The following is an 18926-nucleotide window of genomic DNA, read 5'->3' on the forward strand; positions in this document are numbered from 1 at the left end:
CGTCTCTCCACACGGGCTCGCCGAGGCTCCTGACTCCCTTCCTCCTCGGTCACCAGGAGGGCCGACTTCTCCCTTTATTTCCTTTGGAGAAAAAAGATGCTAGTAATCACAAGATGCTGGACCCACAATGAGGACAAAGCAGCCCCAGGCCTTCATATGCTTTCCATTTGCTTTCACTCAACTGGGTCGCAGAGGCAAAAACATTTAGTCACTGCCTTAACTTGAGTTCTTAAATACAGTATTAGGAGACAATGCAAGATTTTACTGAGAAAAAGTGAATTTTTAATTATCTTGTGAATCTACTTAGAAAAACACAAGCGATGTTCACAACTATAAATTTAAACCTTTTGCACTAAAAAAAACACAAAACAACACACACAAAACCACAGGCATGAACTGTAAACCTGTATTAATTATCAACTAGTCTTAAGGTTAAGGTTAATTCTTAGTAGTAATTCAATATTTCCCTCCTTGGCAATTTTAATGTTTTAGCACCAAATGATCTCCCACAGAGGTACTTGTAACAACTCTGGCTGCCAGTGTAAGGAGATGCTTCTGTATGCACTAGTTCACACGCACAGTCCACGCTCACACCACACAGACAGGAGGCTGTGGCGATGGTGTCCCAAGCTGACTTTCAGGGCAATGGAAAGAAGACAGACGGCACGCATGTCACACAGCTTTAATGTAGTGCATTCGTAGAAAAAAGGCCAGCTTCCGCTCCCGGGCGTGCTCTCGTCCTTATGCTTTAATATCATGATTTAGAAGATGCAGACGTTATTACCTAAATATTATTCTATACATTTCCATCAGTGTTCAGGAAAACACTTTAAACTGCTACTTAATTTACACTGTAATTACTGGGTTACAGCTTTAGCTCATTGGCAATTTTGGAAGCAATATTTTTGAAAGCTATGGACGTCCCTGATATCCGCTTAAACCGGACCCCGTTCAGAGACAGTCTTGGCAGCTTGCACACCTCCATCTCCCACTGCACCAGGCTCTCCGCGTGCCCGTCGCCGTGGACACAGAAGAGTAAGAAGCGCTCCCTCTGCTCATAGTCGCAGTTGTTGGCGTCCAGCACTTTGCGGATCTCCCGCATCATGTCATTGGGATCCATGGAACTAGTGGTTTTCATGCTCCAAGTAAAGCGCAGGGAGCGAGGTTTTGCTTCTTTGTTTTCCTCCTTTTGCTCAGCAGATACGTTCCGACTGAAATGCACAGTGGCAGGTTTATTTTTAATGGCACAGAAAAACCCACCTTTTCTATTCCAGCTAGTTCATAATCAACATCTTCGATGTAGCATAACCGATCTCCACGTTTTTCTTGCACAGGCTCACATCTGACTATCTGTTCCTTTACTGAGAAGTATTCATCTACTACCCACCCCCAGTCTCCCTTCCAGATCATAACCCACACGGGCAAAAATCTATCTGACTCAGCAGCAGCCATCTACATTTAATAAAATTGGGAAAATAATTTGTGAAACAAAACCCTTGGAGATCAGCACATTAGAGAGCTCAGCTCACCCGCCTCCAGGCTGACTGCGGGTGGCAAGGAGCTGAAAGGGGCCCTCAAAGGCCCAGCTCAGGGAGGAGCAGGCAGCAGGCCAGCCCCACTTTCTCCTGATTCAGCTCATCGGGACCTTTCACTGGAGCTGTTACTCAGGAAAGCCAGCGCTCTGCAGGGTTCAAGCCCCTTCCCTTGCAAACGGCCCCCCATGCTGAGTGCACAGCTGGGTGCAGGCTGGGCCGGTCTCAGTTCCCTCCACCCACTTCAATATTTTTCCATTTTGTTAAAATTCTGATGTCACAGTTAAAAATAATTCTTAGATGACATTATCTTACTACTGAAACAGGAAAATGAAATGTTAAGACTTCTCTGCTGCTGAGCACTGAAACCACCAGTCTGAATGCAAGCCATATCGATGCACAGAATGTAAGCTGCGGTCCCAGCATCTAAGAGGCGAAGTTCCAGTGGGGCCCCAGGCACAACTGTCCTGGAGATCCCGAGACCAGGTGTCTACTGTCCTGTAGCCCCCAGCACTCCATCATGGCCACAAGCCGTTATTTGCACTCTCACATGGACATCTGAGTGCTTCAATTAGGACGGTGAATGCCTAACCTTCTTGTGTATTAACACCACCCTGTACATGCGGATTAAATACACTTAATCCAGTGGCAAATTCATCAAAGCTGAGGGTTTGGGGCCACAGGTTTTACTCTGCATAGAGCTGCCAAGCTGCTGGTAAAATCTTCAATTTGGTTCATATCCATTAAAACTGAACCGAAGCTCCCTCTGTATAAAATGCTATTTTGGGTACTAAATAGGTTACAGAAATGAGCAAAAGCTTTCGAGCTGGGGTTGGGGGAGGGAAGACTGCAACTTAAGGAAAAGACAGGAGCACAGGAAAAATATGAGCACACCAGGAGAGGGGGGCAGGAAAGGCAGGTGGGGCCCTCCAAAGGGAGGAGCGCAGGGAAAGGCAGGGAAGTGAGGAAATGGCTTCCAGGAGGGGGTGGCATCTGGAAAGAGCTACCAGGAGCCCATGGAATTCCAACACAACGGGGGTGGGGAAGGAGAGATCGTGTGCTGAGCAGAGGGAGTATCATAAGCAAAGGCAAGGAGGTGTGGAAAGCACAGAACGTGTTTAGGGTATAATCAAGTGTGCAGACGGACTGGAACTGGGGACACAGCATCCCCACAACAGCCGCTCAGTACTTGCGGGGAGCGAACAGGACAGCTGGAGCCTGCGCAAGGCTGGGATGGGCAGGCCTAGGGTGGGAGCGCCGCCAGGCCATCATCCAGGCGCTCCGCCTCAACCCTCAGCCGGGGAGGGGCCGCCAGGCCCCCTGAGGCCACTCAGGGCGGGTCAGGCAATGAGGCCCCTGCAAATTTTCATTCAGAAAAGTCACATGATCCGAGCTGTGCTTCAGAAAGACCAGAAAGAGAGCAAACGGGTTTACAGGGACCCAAAACACCATGTCTGCGACTGGTATGGAATGAGCACAAGTAGAAATGATCTAGAACCATGGGGCCTACCTGAGCCTTTATGGTGAACTCCCCCACCCCCGGACATATGTCATGAAACACAAAATGACCTATAAAATGTAAAAGCAAAACATTTGACTACTCTCACGTGTACATCCGAATGCTTCAATTAGGATGTTCTTCAAAAAAAGCCATCTAATTTAAAATCTGAAAAGTCAACTCCATATTCTGCTTTCATTCCTTGAGAGCAGGATGGTACAGGAGTCGTGGACCGGGCAAGAGTGCTCCTACCGAGTCCCAGAGCTCCTTTCAGGCCTCCAGCCCCCAGGCAGGAGGGCGGCGTCTGTCAGCACCCAAAGCCCAAAGGAAAGCCGGTCGGGCTGGGCCTCCAAGGCTTTCCCAGCCGACAATCATGGCGCTCTGGCGCCCTCAAGTGGCCAATGGGAGGTGGCAGCAGCCACACACCCCTTCACAAACCACACAACGGGACTCCACCACCAAACAATCCTACACTGAGAGCAAGGGTATGATGCGGAATATTCAGAAAAAAGCATTGTTTCTGCCACAGACACGAGGTAAATACCTATAAAATATTTTAAGTAAAAATCATTCCCCTCACCTTGAGCCCTCATATCTCCCGTTCCTCTCATATTCAGTTGGAAGCCTCAAGGAACAGAATGCAGAAGCACAGAGAAGTGGGAAAGAGAAAAGAAATCTTACAGACCAATACATGACCACCCGCATACAAACAAAGACATCATAAAATGAACAAATCCAAAGCACTTGGGGTCTCCAGCCACTCTTGCTCAGCTCGCAGTGTCCCAGCAGTGACGTGGCCCAGGCTTCTGCCTCCGATGCCCGTGCGACCTGGCGGGGGTGCGGGCGGGGGGGGGGGGGGGGGGGGGGGGGGGGGGGGGGGGGGGGGGGGGGGGGGGGGGCCGGCGGGGCGGGCTTGGGGGCGGGCGGGCCGCGCCCCTGGCTCTGGGATTGGAGGTCTGCTCATTTTTTAACGCCTCCCCCAAAGTGTAACGGGTTTTTAACTAAAAGGAAATGAATTCTATCACTTGAACCCTACATTCAACTACCAAATTTTCTGTCCAAGGAAAAATTTGGCAACTGGGAAGATTAAAATCATGGAGTGGGATTTCCCATGGGAGGGAAGCACTCTTGTCCGTTTTTGATCAAGAGCTCACGTTCACACAGCCTTCCAGCGGCCCACTGACTTCATCAACATAGAAAAAAAATCCATAGTCTGGCCCTCTGGACACGCCTGGGCCAGACAGCAGGCGCTCTGCCTCATTCTGTGTGCGTTTTCACTCCCCTGACTCGTCATCATCGAGTGCTCATCTGGCAGGAATATTATTTATTACAGTGTTTGAAGCCGAAGTAGTAGGATATACTTTCTTCAGTGGTTGATGGAGATCAGCATTTAGACGGAACACTACTCTTCAACTCTCATAAACAGTAAAGCAGCTCTGCTCTGCGGCTGCCCACATCTTAAATTTCCGTAAACCTCAAACTAAATGAGGCTACAGGTTTGAGTTTTATGCTTGTTGACCATATAAAAATATTAGCTAATTTCCCAGTCATTTTAAAGCTTTTGCAGATTCAATCTTTCATGAAATAAAAAACGGCAAGTTAGCACTTACCTTCTGCGCGCCTGAGGCCAATCATTGATTGTACATTAATATTACTGAACATTGATTGCATTCTTCAAACAGAAGCATGCTAAGTGTTATTAGTATGAAGACAGAATTATTTGGATGCTAAATAATTCTACCAAAGAAAGACAAATGCACAGAGCATGCACAGGCCTGTTGTTACGTGGACGCCTGACAGCCAATCTCCTTCTTTCCGAGGCTCCTTACAAAGAAGTAAGTATGTAGTTCTCAGCAGAAAGTTTAGTTTTTAAGAAACAAAACAAAACAAAACAAGGCTAGAAAGCCAAACCTGATGTTAATTGCAGGAGCCATTTTGGGGTAAGGATTGAAAAATAATGTGTATATATAAATCCTACCTTTTGATAAACCTGAATGACATGTTTCTAAAAGAAATTAAGCCAAGAACAAAATTAACAAAAATGACTTGCACAAATTAAATAGAAAATCTAGTCAATTATAGAGAGAAAGAAAAACAACAAAACAGGGCTCCTCTTCTGTCCAATAAATAATGAAGCAGTGACATTTGTTGAAAACGTAAAATTACAGGTAACTGAATACATGATCTTTTAATTTTCTAGAAATAAAAAAATCTACTTGTAAGAAAAAATTTAGCAGTAAATATTGACATTAGCTGTAATTAAATTTATTTAAAGGTTCTTCAGATGGATATACTTTAAGATATTAAAATCCAACAACATCCTGTGTTAAAGAAATGACTTAAGTCATGTGCAATATACTATAGTAATAAAGTAACATTTCTTGATTCTCTTCAGAATATTCTATGAACAAAAATCTCACCTTCTTATACAACATTAAAAAGTTCATTGTAAAATGTTCAACTATTAAGAGAGACATTACTTATTTCAGGAAGAGGATTTAAACATTAACACAATGTCTGCTACCGTGGTATCACATAAATCACTTCTTAAGAGAACAGTAAGGTGCTGGGGTTTAAAACGAAGTGGACTTTTCAGAGTTTAAACAGCAAAATGAATGGAGATTAAACGGTAACACCGGGGCTCTCACGTCTACGTTCTGTGTGACAAAGCGGAGTGATTATATTTAGAAAGACTTCGCTCGTCAAGCATCCGGGCGACGCCCAGGTCGTGCCGCTCGAGATCTGGGAGAGCAACTGCAACTACCGCCAGGCCTGCGCGGCCACGCGGTCCGGGCTTGTCGAGCCGCTTCTGAAACTTCCGGGTTGTGTGCCTGAACACAGGGCGCAGTCTGAGTGAAGGAAGCAATGAGTCCCAGGGACCGGGTTTTCTAATCACGTAGCTCTGGCATTGCTTCCGATGTTGCTCAATTAAAAACCAGCTAGCTACTACAGGTAACAGCCACTCCCTTCGTAATCGGGCCAGAAGCGGCCCGTGGCAGGCTTATACCCAAGTAGAGGAGAGCATGCAGGTGACGGTATTTTGTACATGATTTTTGTAAGTAATTAAGCACTGGCAGGATAATTCGAAAAACTATTTTAGTTGAAAATTGATTAAAAGATCTTTAAAACGTATTTTCATCTCCCAATTTTCTACCCGAGAAAGGTCAGGGTTATCAGTCAAGTACCACAAGACTGCTTTTCTGGACTTCTCCGGCCACGAATCCCCGAGGGATGAAGAGCAGCAGCAGCGGGACTGGGGCCCCCACCGCTCCCGCCCCGGAGCGCGCCGAGGCGCACAGAGGCGCCTACGCTGTGCCAGGGCTGGCCTGCCAAGCGAGCACGAGCGACGTGGAGAGCCCTGCGCTGGCCCGGCCTGGCCCTGGAGCGGAGGCCTTGCTCCTTCTGCCCGTAAATGGCCTCAGAGGTGGCAGAGCCCACAGCTCTCCAAAGCTGCATGCGCCCAGAGCAGAGTCAGAACCAAGAGCAGAGTACAGGCTCCCTGGAGGTGGCTCTCCTCCCACCAGGTTGAGCAGGTCTCTGAGGCAGCCCGAGCAGGAACCCCGGAGCCCCTTTAGGCCCCAGGACGCTGGTCTTAGCCGTTATTGTTAGGGCAGGATAAGCAGCTGGCACGGATGGCGGCAGCATGAATAAACAGGCTACCCCTGACATACAGCGACCAGACGAGGTTACAGACCTCGGTTTGCAAACTTTAACAAACAGAAGACCACCTTTCTGCAAATCTTCAGGGGTGGAAATTGCCTGGAAATGTAAAATAGGATGACCCCTTAGATTTTTTTTTTTAAATTAAACCAAGAAATCTCAGTCTCCAATTTTGATTCAAAGGCACGAGATGCACTGACTGAGAGAATGAGGAACAGGGTCCAGCCTGCACCACCCTTGGCCGTTCTGCAGGGCAGCACACGCAGCATGGCCTGAAGGGCCTCTTCTGGAGGCACATTTCTGGCTCAGCAGTTTTTGGCTGTAGAACCTTGAACATATACGTGCCTTCAACTCTCTGAACCTCATCTCCAGCTTGTTCTATAAAACTGGGAGAATATCCACTACACAAGGTGGACCGTGGAGATCACATGAGTGTGTGAGAATGTGTTTGCATGTGTGTGACATATGATATGTGTGTATGTATGACATGTGATACGCATTTCATCAATGAGAAACAAGTGTAGCTCTATACACCTATGGACACCTATCTACCTTACTTAGCACACAGTAAGGAAAAACAACAGCACAGAGGCGACAATCAGGGGCACCTGGCTGGCTCAGTAGGAAGAGCACGTGACTCTTGATCTTGGGGTTGTTGAGTCTGAGCCCCAACGTTGGTGGTAGAGATTACTTTAAAAAATATATTTTAACACTTGTTTATTTTTGAAGGAGAGAGAGAGAGAGAGACAGAGTGTGAGCAGGGGAGGGTCAGAGAGAGAGGGAGACACAGAATCAGAAGCAGGCTCCAGGCTCTGAGCTGTCAGCACAGAGCCTGATGCGGGGCTTGAACCCATGAACTGTGAGATCATGACCTGAGCCGAAGTTGGATGCTTAACGGACTGAGCCACCCAGGCGCCCCAAGTTTTCCTTTTCGTTTTCCTTCCCTTCCTTAGTTTGTCTATTTTGAAAGAGCACGAGAGGGGAGGGGCCAGGAGAGGGAGACAGAGAGGAGCAAGCAGGCCCCGTGCTGTCCGCACAGAGCCTCACGAGCTGTGAGATCTTGACCTGAGATCAAGAGTTGGATGCTTAACTGACTGCCACCCAGGTGCCTCCAAAATCTTTATTTCTAGGTAATTCCTTCACCCAACATGGGGCTTGAACTCATAGCCCCGAGATCAAGAGTCCTGTGCACTACTGACTGAGCCAGCAAGGAGCCCCTGGCATGTTAAGGTTTTACTTAAAGAGTCCATCAGAGACCGAAGTGTAAAGACACAGATCGGAAGCAGACTTAGCGGACGCGCATCCCCTCTGCACTCAGGGCTCTCACTGGGCAAAACGCCCGTCAACGCCAAGCACCGCCAGGGAGGCAGCCAGCCAGCCAGGCGAATGACCCCTGGCTCCATCTCCTACCACCCAACTTTCAGAGACAGAGTCCACTTCAGCCTAGCCCATAATGAAGCAACTGCTGACTGGGGGTCAGCAGACTCTTCTTGGAGTGAGCTCCCTGCTTCTCTTACCGGTCATGGGTGGGTGCCCCTAACCTGGCCAAGTCCTTTAGACCATTCTGCTCAGTTTGGAAAAGGGCATCTCAGCAAAGGGGCCGAGAAGAGAACAAGAGGCTGCTGTAACTTCTGGCACCGGTCTAGCCTCTAGCCAACGATGAGAGACAGCAGAAGTCCTCCTAACCTGGTGGCCATGTCCTGACAATAAGCGGAGTACCCGGAGAAAGAGGCACCTAAAAGAACATGGAACTACTTACTGGAGGAGTTAAGGAGACTGAAATTACAGGTTAGACACCAAAACCGGAAGGAAACAAGGCAGGCAGCTGGTGAGCCACAGGGACACCAGCTGTTTCAGGCCCGAGAAGACCCCACTGTTGTTCTGAGTAAAATGCAGATGAGGAGCAGGGGAGTCTGCAGCGGGCAGAGCGGCAGGGGGCCTTGGACGCACTCATCCCCGGCAAGGCTCGAGGCTGGCATCTCAGAAGCCCTCCCGAGAGCCCTGAACACGCGGGGCTGGGTCCCCTGAGTGCGGCCGAGCAAAGGGCACTTCTCCTTCCTCCTCTCACAGCGTCAATGACGCTAGGCCTTTGCAGCCTCCATATTAGGTAAGAGAAATAAAGTTCAAAGTGCGTCAAGGGAAAAAGCGCCACACAAAGGATTTTATACTCAAGCAAATTGGCTAGTTCTTGGTGAGAATAAATCAGGAATTTTATCCACCAAAATGTACCGTTTAAGCAACTTATTTTGTTCTTACTATAACTTACTGAGACCAACGGAAAGAATGGTTTTGAGACTTAGACCCTAAGAAACTTAGTGTTCCTCAAGGACACTGACATGGCACGAGGGAGGAAGAGAGGTCCCGCCCCTTGGCGCCCAAGCTGGCCACACTGCACACCGTCTTCCTCGGTGACCGCTTCCGAAGTGGCAGTCTGCACGAAGCTGCGGTAAACAAGCAGTGTGGACGGACGTGCGATCAAAAGGACCAATAATTAACCAAGCGCCAGAGGGACTTCTGGTGTCGGGAAGGCTCTGAGCTCTGTAACTCCTATCCCAAAAGGTTTTAAAGCATACAGCTCTATATATAAACCAGAAAAACATGAGCTAAAGACACAGTGGGCAGCCGCATCACACGGCAGAGAAGACGTCTCTCCTTCAGCTCGTACGTTTGTTCCGAACAACCAGCACCACCTGGCACTTACCTCCTTGTGAGTTTTGAAGTTAATTTACTAAAAAGATTAGTGGAGCCTCGGCTTCGAGTCTGCGACAGTGGTGTGGCTTCGTGGGACAGGCTGGGCGAGGCAGGCGGGCCGTTGTAGGTGGCGGTCCGCCGCTCCCGGGGCTGCCCGTGGAAAGTGCTGCGACTGGCGGTGCCCCGCGGGAAGCGGAGCCGGTCCGGGGTGGCCGCGCTGCTCACGCTGTGCGTCGAAGCAACAGGAGTCCTCGCGTCAGGAATGGCGCTAGGAGAGCAGGACAGAGGAGACTCTCACACCGCGGTCGACAGAAGCCCAGCTGAACAGCAGACCTGGCCCACGACAGCCTACGATCCCAATACCCGCCCTTTATGTTCAGTGCACAGTATCAGTTATGATAAACTGAGACCCGAGGGGGTAGGTTATAGGACTCAGGGCCAGAAAGCAAGTTACCCAGGAAAGAGTATCAAAGAGACGGTATATAGTGAGACAGAGCCTCATGGGGTGTAAGAGGATAGGACATACATAGTGTCAAGGACAACAATAATGCAGGGAAACTCTTAGGACAAAGAACGGCCAACTCAAGACTCTCCCCTTCGCTTGCCTCCTCCGAGTGCGGATGTGCTGAGAGCCCCGCCACCGTGAAAGAAACAAAACAGGTTCGGAAACACACAGAGGGCACGTCTGCTGCAAAAGTCCACATGCTACGAGCACTGTGGAGACGAGGGGGACGTCTCACGGCCTCTGTACTACGCAAAGGCACAGACAACCAAGGGCACCCAGAGGCAGGGCGTGCTTAACTAAAACCACACACGGGAGGGACACACGCGGACCCCAGTCACATGCCGTGGACTCTAAGTCCACAGCACAGAATGAGGGAGCGGTGGGTACGAATCAGTTTCACAAGGAATGTGCACTTTTCTTGCACAGCCTCGCAGTTACTCCTTCACTGTCTACTGGAGGCACCATTGTCGGAGGGGTGCCCAGAGGCTGGCATGGACATCAGCCTTCTGATGTCTCACCCACTGAGGCAGGGGTAGCCGCAGAAGCGAACACTGTCAGGCTGGGAGGGCGCTGGGGTCAGGCGGAGGCAGAAATGGCAGTATGACGGCGCAGGGACTAAAACAGTAACCTGCTCTTTAAAGTACACATTCCTCGTTAACACTGTTTTGGGGATTCTGCAGTAATTAGTGACCTGTAGCTCTCCTCCCCTCTCCCTGCCCCCTGTCAAATAAAGTAAAAAATTTATTAGCCTTTAAAAAACAATGTTTATTTTTGAGAGACAGAGACAGAGTGTGAACAGGGGAGGGGCAGAGAGAGGGAGACACAGAATCTGAAGCAGGCTCCAGGCTCTGAGCTGATCATGACCTGACCTCAAGATCATGAACTGAGCTGAAGTTGGACACTTAACCGACTGAGCCACACATGCACCTCAAGATTTATAAGCTTTAAAAGAAAAAAAAAAGATACCTTATTTGTTTGCATATTTATGTGAGGGGCAAGGTTTTCTGAGCTGTGTACAAAATAAAGCCTTTCCTAAAAGACGTATCTCCACTCAAAGTGAAGCGGGTACATGGATCTCTGTGAGCGCACCTTGCTTTTGGCCTGTTCTCCAAGCACACAGACATGTTTTAAATGGACCAGTAAAATGACACATATAGTAATTAGTGGCTATTTATCAAAGTGTCCTATGTTGTTTCAAGACAGATGAGAATCTTCCTAATCAAAGGATATTCACTACTTTATAAATAATAGTCAAAATTCCTACGGGGTCAACAGAACCCCCTTTTTCAAGGCAGGAAAACTAGCAAGAGTAAATTTACTGCTCACAGACAGAGAGGAAGAACGGACGGGGCTGGATGCCCGCAGCCTGTCCCTGGCAGAGAGAGACCCGTGCGCCTCACTGTGGCCACACTGTTCCTTAATTCCAGCCCAAGTCCCAGTCAAGCCAGAGACTCAGGACTCTGATCCTGCATGTCAGTCTGCACACATGCCACCTCTACCCCAGGCTCTCCGCACCTCTCCCCTCCTCTTCCACACGGACCTACACCTCAGTGCCTGTATTCACTGCACACTTTTCAACCTGCCCAACATATACCCATGAACATCCCAAAACACAAGGCTGACCTTGCCATCCATCGGCTTATAGCCTTTCAAAAGCATGGTGCATCTTCAGGACAGAGTTCAAATTCCTCACCCTGGCATCCCAGTCACACCCTCAGGTACCCACAGCCCGGTGGTGCCAGCTTTGGCTCCAGGCTCTACCTTCTACTGTTACCTCTGGGAGCCCAGCCCCCTGGAGCTCCCAATGACGCGCAACCCTTTGGCCACGCATCAGGTCAAATAGCTTTCCTCGGACCTATTCTCTGTGCCTGGAGTGCAGGCATCTTCCTATATTCATCAAAATTCAACCCAAAGGTCACCATCTCCATGAAATCTCCCCTGATGCCCTCTCCGATCAGGAGTTTATCATTCCCATTTTGTACTGAGTGTGTGCCCCTGCCACCCTGCGCTACCCCAGTGGCCCTTCCCTGGCAGAGTGTCCCGGAAGCCGGGCTTTCAATGGCTGCTCTCTTAACCGAACAGTTAAGTTAATGAACTGGAGTTCTGACAGTCCTGATACTGGGGAGAGGAGAGGGGCTTTATACTACATTGTTCAAGAGGATTTGTTTGTTCCTGCATTTCTGTTTGAGAATTCTGTCTTCTGACTTGGGAGAATGGCTCTAATATAGTCACAGAACTGGAAACAAGTGCCTTAAAAAGATAAAAAAAGAGACTCAGTTTTGTGTTTTTTCCACTTGGCCTCTGCTCTTTTTCCTCTGGCAATGACACCTGAATTCTGCTCTTAGGGAAACAAGTTCCTAGGTTCTAGATGTCAATGACTCCACTCCAGAATTTCCCAGCCACCCTGGCCAGTGACACACTTAAAGACAGGCACGTGGCCAAACCAGACCAACAGAGACCCAGAGACAGCTGCAGGGCTTCTATCTGAGCCAAGCTGAGTGTGGGAAGATGCCGGGTCTGATGCAATGAGCCCAACAGGGGGACCACTACAGAGGAAGCAGACCTAGGAGACAGACCCTGACTCTATCCCTGGACTTTTTGTTTTTAGTTCTAGAACTCAAAGATGCCCCTTTTTAAATTTAAGCTTGTTTGGACTGGGTTCCTGTCAAGCAACACAGAGTCTTAACTGATTAAACTCTTGTTTTAAAAATATATATTTATTTTTTGGAGAGTGCAAGTGGGGGAGAGGTAGAAAGAAGGAAACAGAAGGTCCGAAGTGAGCTTTGCACTGATAGGCTGACAGCAATAAGCCCTGACGCAGGGCTCAAACTCACAAACTGTGAGATCATGACCTGAGCCGAAGTCGGATGCTCAACCTTCTGAGCCACCTAGGTGCTCCCCTTTCAAGTCTTTTTAAAGACTAGTCAAGTGCGGTAGTGAGAAGTGAGAAAGAGTCCAACAAGGAATGATTCAACAAGCGGAAGAAACATTTCCTACTTTCTCATACATAGACATACGTACAGATATGTAAACACGTTACAGACAATGCAACTGTCTCTCGTGCTCTGTCACCTGCCTAGGGCAGGTCAGGGGTTAGCACACTTGATGCCTCTGATCAGCCGCTGACATTCTCTTGCCCACATTAGGAGCTGGGATCACGAGGTGCATTCAGTGCAAGGGAAGAAGGCAAGACAGGGTTATCTGGCTTCTTCCCTGGAGAATATGAAAGGTCCCAAAGACTCAGAAGAAGGCCAAGGCTGTTCGTCGTCAGCATAAAGAGAAGACGTTTGACATACTCCTCCTGAGGCATGCTGCTTGTGGGCTGCCCAGTGTAGGCAAGATCCACTGGGCACAGAAAGGCACAGATCTACTGGACAGACACTTCACAGCAAAGAAACTGATCTATCTCAGAGACCTTTTCTTTAAAAAAAAAAAATTTTTTTTTTTAACATTTGTTTATTTTTGAGAGATAGAGCATGAGCAGAGGAGGGCAGAGAATCCAAAGCAGACTCCAGGCTCCAAGCTATCAGCCCAGAGCCCGATGAGAGGCTCAAACTCACGAACCATGAGATCATAACCTGAGCCAAAGTCGGCTGCTTAACCAACTGAGCCACCCAGGCGCCCTGAGACGTTCCTTTTTTATTTCTTTTTAATGTTTTATTTATTTTGAAGAGAGAGAGAGAGACAAAAACATGAGTGGGGAGGGGCAGAGAGAAAGGGAGACACAGAATGGGAAGCAGGTTCCAGGCTCTGAGCTGTCAGCACAGAGCCCGACACGAGGCTCGAACCCACAAACGTGAGATCATGATCTGAGCCGAAGTCAGAGGCATACCCGAGTGAGCCACCCAGGTGCCCCGCCTGAGACGTTTCTAAAAAGGAAATGTAAATTGATATTTTCATTATAATTAAGTTTTCTTCTTTTTTTAGAAAGTAGATTTAAAAAAATTTTATTTATATTTGAGAGACATAGAGAGACAGAGCATAAGTGGGAGAAGGACAGAGAGAAAGGGAGACACAGAATCCGAAGCAGGCTCCAGGCTCTGAGCTGTCAGCACAGAGCCCAACATGGGGCTCGAACTCCGAAACTGTTGAGATCATGACCTGATCCGAAGTCAGACGCTTAACTGACTGAGCCCTCCAGGTGCCCCAATTATTAAGTTTTTTGACACGATAATCCTAAAGGCAATTAAATGAATTATTTTAGAAATTTAATCCATGTCACATCATGAGTTTCACAAAGGAACCAACAAAACAAATGTCTTTTTTTAACTTCTACAACGGGCCTAGAGCCCAGTGATTTAGGAAAACAGTAGATCCACTGAACATTTGCTAAATTTCAAATTTGTATAAAGTAAAAAATCCTATTTACAACAAACAGCCCCAATACCCGACTGGGCTGTATATCCTAAAAGGTCACCAGGTTGGTTGCTGTGAGAACTGGACAAAATTTTCCTGCCAGACAAATGTTAAAATGATGGTTCTATTTCACACAGTAGTATTTCATAATCATCTACCATCAGCAAAACGTCAGCTGCATTATGTTTTTACTAGTTCTGAGTCCAAGGGAGGCCTATTTTTTAAACCTTAACTTACAGAAATAGCAATGTGTATCTTTTTTTTTAATGTTTTATTTATTTTTGATACAGAGAGAGACAGAGCATGAGAGGGGGAGGGGCAGAGAGAGAAGGGGACACAGAACCGGAAGCAGGCTCCAGGCTCTGAGCTAGCTGTCAGCACAGAGCCCGACGCGGGGCTCGAACCCACGGACATGCGATCTGACCTGAGCCGAAGTCGGAGGCTTAACCGACTGAGCCACCCAGGCGCCCCAGCAGTGTGTATCTTAAAATCCAACTGCACGAGACCCCTACTAACCTACCTGCTTTGTGTTCATGTCTGATTATCTTTTTTTCTGAAATCTGAATCCACGTACAGTGACTAAAGGACAGGTATTTTCTATTTTTTAAAATGTTTATTTTGAGAGAGGGAGGGAAAATGCACATATGGAAGCAGGGGAGAGACAGAGAGAGAGAGAATCCCAAGCAGGCGCTGCACTGTCAGTCCCAACATGGGGCTCGATCCCACAAACTGTGAGATCATGACCTGAGCAGCCGAGATCAAGAGTTGGATGCTTAACCAACTGAGCCCCCCATCCAGGTGCCCCAAGGACAGGTATTTTCAATTTGATAGGACATCTCTCCTAGAGCAGAATCTTCTGACAAGAAATATTCTGGGTGCTGATTCAAACTATATTCAGTGACTGGGGAAAAGTAAAATTAAAACTATAATCTAAAAGATCCATGTGTGAACTGTGATCACACCTTCTCTGCTCAATCCCTGTGCCTTGATGCAGGACAAATGGGTAAATCGATAAAATAATAGAGACATTTTACACTTTAGAAATCTTATCTAGAACATCAAATGCCTAAAACTTATTTGCAAAGATTCTGTTAGGGCACCTGGGTTGCTCAGGTGGCTGAGTGTCTATTTCAGCCCAGGTCATGATCTAAGTTACTGAGTCTGAGCCCCAGCTTGGGCTCTGTGCTGGCAGTGTGGAGCCTGTTTGGGATTCTTTCTTTAAAAAAAAATTTTTTTAACGTTTTATTTTTGTTTGAAAGAGAGACAGACAGATAGACAGACAGATAGCGTGAGCAGGGGAGGGACAGTGAGAGAGGGAAACACAGAATCCAAAGACCGGCTCCAGGCTCTGAGCTGTCAGCACAGAGCCCGAAGCAGGGCTCGAACCCACAAACCGTGAGATCATGACCTGAGCCGAAATCAGACACTCAACCGACTGAGCCCCCCAGGCGCCCCATGGGATTCTGTCTTCTCTCTGCCCCTTCCCCGCCTGGGTGCATTCTCAAACCATCACTGTGCACAAACTACTGTCCGTCTCCGTACTTGCTATTCTACAATGACACCCCCACTTCAGATCTGTGTTCTGTGGGAAGGTTCCCTGGTTGAACTCACCCCTTTCAACCATCACACACAGCCTGTCAGGAGGACAGGCGCTGGACAGTAAGAGGAATTGGGAAGTCTCATATCTCACTAAAAATCTGCATTTAAATTTAACTTACCATGAAAGAACACTTACATTATCATCTGAATTTTGATTATAAAAACTAAGAAGTAACTTACGTCCCTTTTGGGAAAAACAGATTTTCTTGCCAACAGGTAGAATTTCCTACCTGCTGTCTTTCCCGTTCTGGATCACTGAGTGTCTGTCAGCGGCGGTTCTCTCGCTACAGACGTAAGTGTTGCGTCGTGTCATTCCACCAGACGCTGCGTTACTCTGTAAAAAAAAAAAGGGGGGGGGGCATTTTTATCTTAAACCATTCAGTACTAAGCACAGTACAATGAAAAATAAAATCTTATCTAAATACACATGAACAACTTAATCTTTATTTTTAATGTTTATTTTTGGGAGAGAGTTAGTGAGCACATGAATGCACATGCATGCATATGAATGGGGAGGAGCAGAGAGAGAGGTAAACACAGAATCTGAAGACAGGCTCCAGGCTCTGAGCTGTTAGCACAGAGCCTGACATGGGGCTCGAACCCACAAACTGTGAGATCATGACCTGAGCTGAAGTCAGAAGCTTAACGGACTGACCCACCCAGGCGTCCCAACAATTTAATCTTTATTTCTAAGAGAGAGAGGGTGAGCGAGTGAGCATAAACAGCAGAGGGTCAGAGAGAGAGGGAGGCACAGAATCCAAAGACGGGCTCCAGGCTCTGACCTGACAGCACAGAGCCTGATGGGCTCGAACCCACCAACCGTGAGATCATGACCTGAGCCAGTCAGACATTCAACCAACTGAGCCCCCCAGGCACCCCAAATCTTTAAATAAACTGACAATAAGCTAGCAATAGTACGGACTAAAAGATTACAGAGAACCTACAGAATAGGAGAAAATGTTTGTAAATCATACATTTGGTAAAGGCTTAATATCCAGAATACAGAAAGAACTCTTATTAATTCCACCACTATGACAAACAGTACAGTTTAAAACTAGGCAAAAGACCCGAACAGACCTTTCTCCAAAGATTAGGCATGCAAACAGCCCACAAGCACATGAAAAGATGCTGCACACCGCTGGTCATGAAAGAAATGGAAATCAGAGTCACAAGGTACCGCTCTGCACCCACTAGGACAGATGTATTAACAATAATAATAAAAAACCCCACTACGAACAGAAAATAACAAGTGTTGGCAAGGATGTGGAGAAATAGGGACTCTCATATACGGTAAGAATGGCGCAGTCACTACAGAAAACAACTCGGCAGTGCCTTAAAAAGTTAAGCAGAATTACCTGTTGACGGGCAGTTTCATTCCTAGGCTTAGAGGAAGAAGAGAAATGAAAGCTCACGCTCACATAGAAATTTGCAGGCAGATGTCAAAAGGTAGAAGCGATCTAAATGTCCACCAAGGGACGGACAGAACAACAAATGGAAACATAAAAAAGACTGCAGTGCTGATACACGTCAGGACTCGGAGGGACCCTGAGGATCAGTGTGCTGAGGGGCAGAGGCGGTCACAACAGGGTGCAGAGCGGCGGAGCCCATTCCTGTGCGGTGCGGCAGGAGAGAGAGCAGAGCAGTAGTTGCCAGGGGATGCGGGAGAGCGGAGCGATCACTTCAACGGCACAGGACTCTTTCTGGGACGATGAACTACTTTCAGAACCACAGAGACGTGCGGGTGGCACACAGCTGTGAGTGCACTAGATGCCGCTGAATGATATGCTTCAAAATGGTTGTTACATGTCGTGAATTTCACACCAATGTTTAAAAAGCTAATGCTTTAAAAATGTTATGTTTATTTTTGAGACAGACACAGAGAGACACAGCGAGCGAGAGAGAGAAACAGTGTGAGTGGGGGAGGGGCAGAGAGAGAGAAAAGGAGACACAGAATCCAAAGAAGGCTCCAGGCTCCAAGCTGTCAGCACAGAGCCTGACACGGGGCTTGAACCCAGGGACCATCATGAGATCATGACCTGAGTCAAAGTTCGGATGCTTAACTGATTGAGGCACCCAGGAGCCCCTGGAGACTGAATTTAAATTGTAGGGCTATGACATGACAAACCAATTTTGCATTAGAACGCAAATAAAAAACTTTTTCACAGGGCACCTGGGTGGCTCAGTTAAGGAACTGACTCGTGATCTCAGCTCAGGTCATGATCTGTGTCACAGGTGGTGAGTTCCAGCCCCACATGGGATTCTGTCTCTCCCTGCCCGCCCCGGCTCGCAGACTCGGGCATGCTCTCTGGCTCGCTCTAACCCTTTCACACAGCATTTTTGCTGCTAAAACGCAAGGTCAGAGGACGGAGCAGACCCGCCCTTCGGGCTCCTCTCCCGGGGACGGCGCATCTGACAAAAGCTCCTGAGAGCAACAGCCAAGCTTCTAGGTGCGTCCCTCACTCGTAGTTTTGTGTTTTTTTTGTTTTTTGTTTTACTGAGGTAGAGGGAGGGCTGTGTCATTGTTAACTTTGTGGGGAAAAGGTGCGGTCACAGAATATCCCTAAGACTGTACATTCTCTGCAAATTCCTTCTAAACTTACGTTAGGAGTGCTAAGAGTAAGAATTACTATATTAGGTCAGATAGAACACGTTTCAATTCACAGGAAAGTTACTGAGACCGAACAGACTTTAGCAAATACTACCTATTTAAAGGGGAGATTTGTTGTGGATAAGGATTAAGAGGTGGATTCAGATCAACAGTGTAATTTAAGGTATTACTAACTTTTCTTCATTTTCTCTACCTTAAAATTTAGCTAAGACATGCAGACGCATTTGGCACAGTCCTTGGCCCAAGGTAAGGACTTGGTCAAATGTTCTTTATTGTCAGAGCCCTCCGAAGAGGCCCATGTCCCTGGCTCTCAGGCGCTCAGAACTCCTGGTGTCCTGCACAGAATCTGTTAGGTGTCTTCTGTCTGCGGTTGCTTGTCTGCACTGTCATCATTTGGTTTTAGTTATTTCCTGTCAGACTACGAGCTATCTCTATCTCTTAGCACTCGATACAACCTAAAGCTCAGAAGTTTGTGGA

General features: G+C 47.7%; 1 protein-coding gene across 1 annotated transcript in view; it reads right to left on the bottom strand.

Annotated features, from left to right (window-relative positions):
* Positions 1 to 259: 259 nt before the first annotated feature.
* Positions 260 to 18926, bottom strand: part of MARK3 (microtubule affinity regulating kinase 3) — a 45292-nt gene continuing 26625 nt past the window's right edge. Inside the window, exons 12-16 of the mRNA XM_029950183.1 lie at positions 16072 to 16175; positions 9392 to 9649; positions 5009 to 5035; positions 3611 to 3655; positions 260 to 1211 (exon numbers count right to left, since the gene is read on the bottom strand). Of these exons, the coding sequence (XP_029806043.1) occupies positions 866 to 1211; positions 3611 to 3655; positions 5009 to 5035; positions 9392 to 9649; positions 16072 to 16175 (780 nt within the window). The 3' untranslated portion in view covers positions 260 to 865. The remainder of the gene's footprint in view (positions 1212 to 3610; positions 3656 to 5008; positions 5036 to 9391; positions 9650 to 16071; positions 16176 to 18926) is intronic.

This window comes from Suricata suricatta, chromosome 9 (assembly GCF_006229205.1).
Source record: "Suricata suricatta isolate VVHF042 chromosome 9, meerkat_22Aug2017_6uvM2_HiC, whole genome shotgun sequence".
NCBI classification, from domain to species: Eukaryota; Metazoa; Chordata; class Mammalia; order Carnivora; family Herpestidae; genus Suricata; species Suricata suricatta.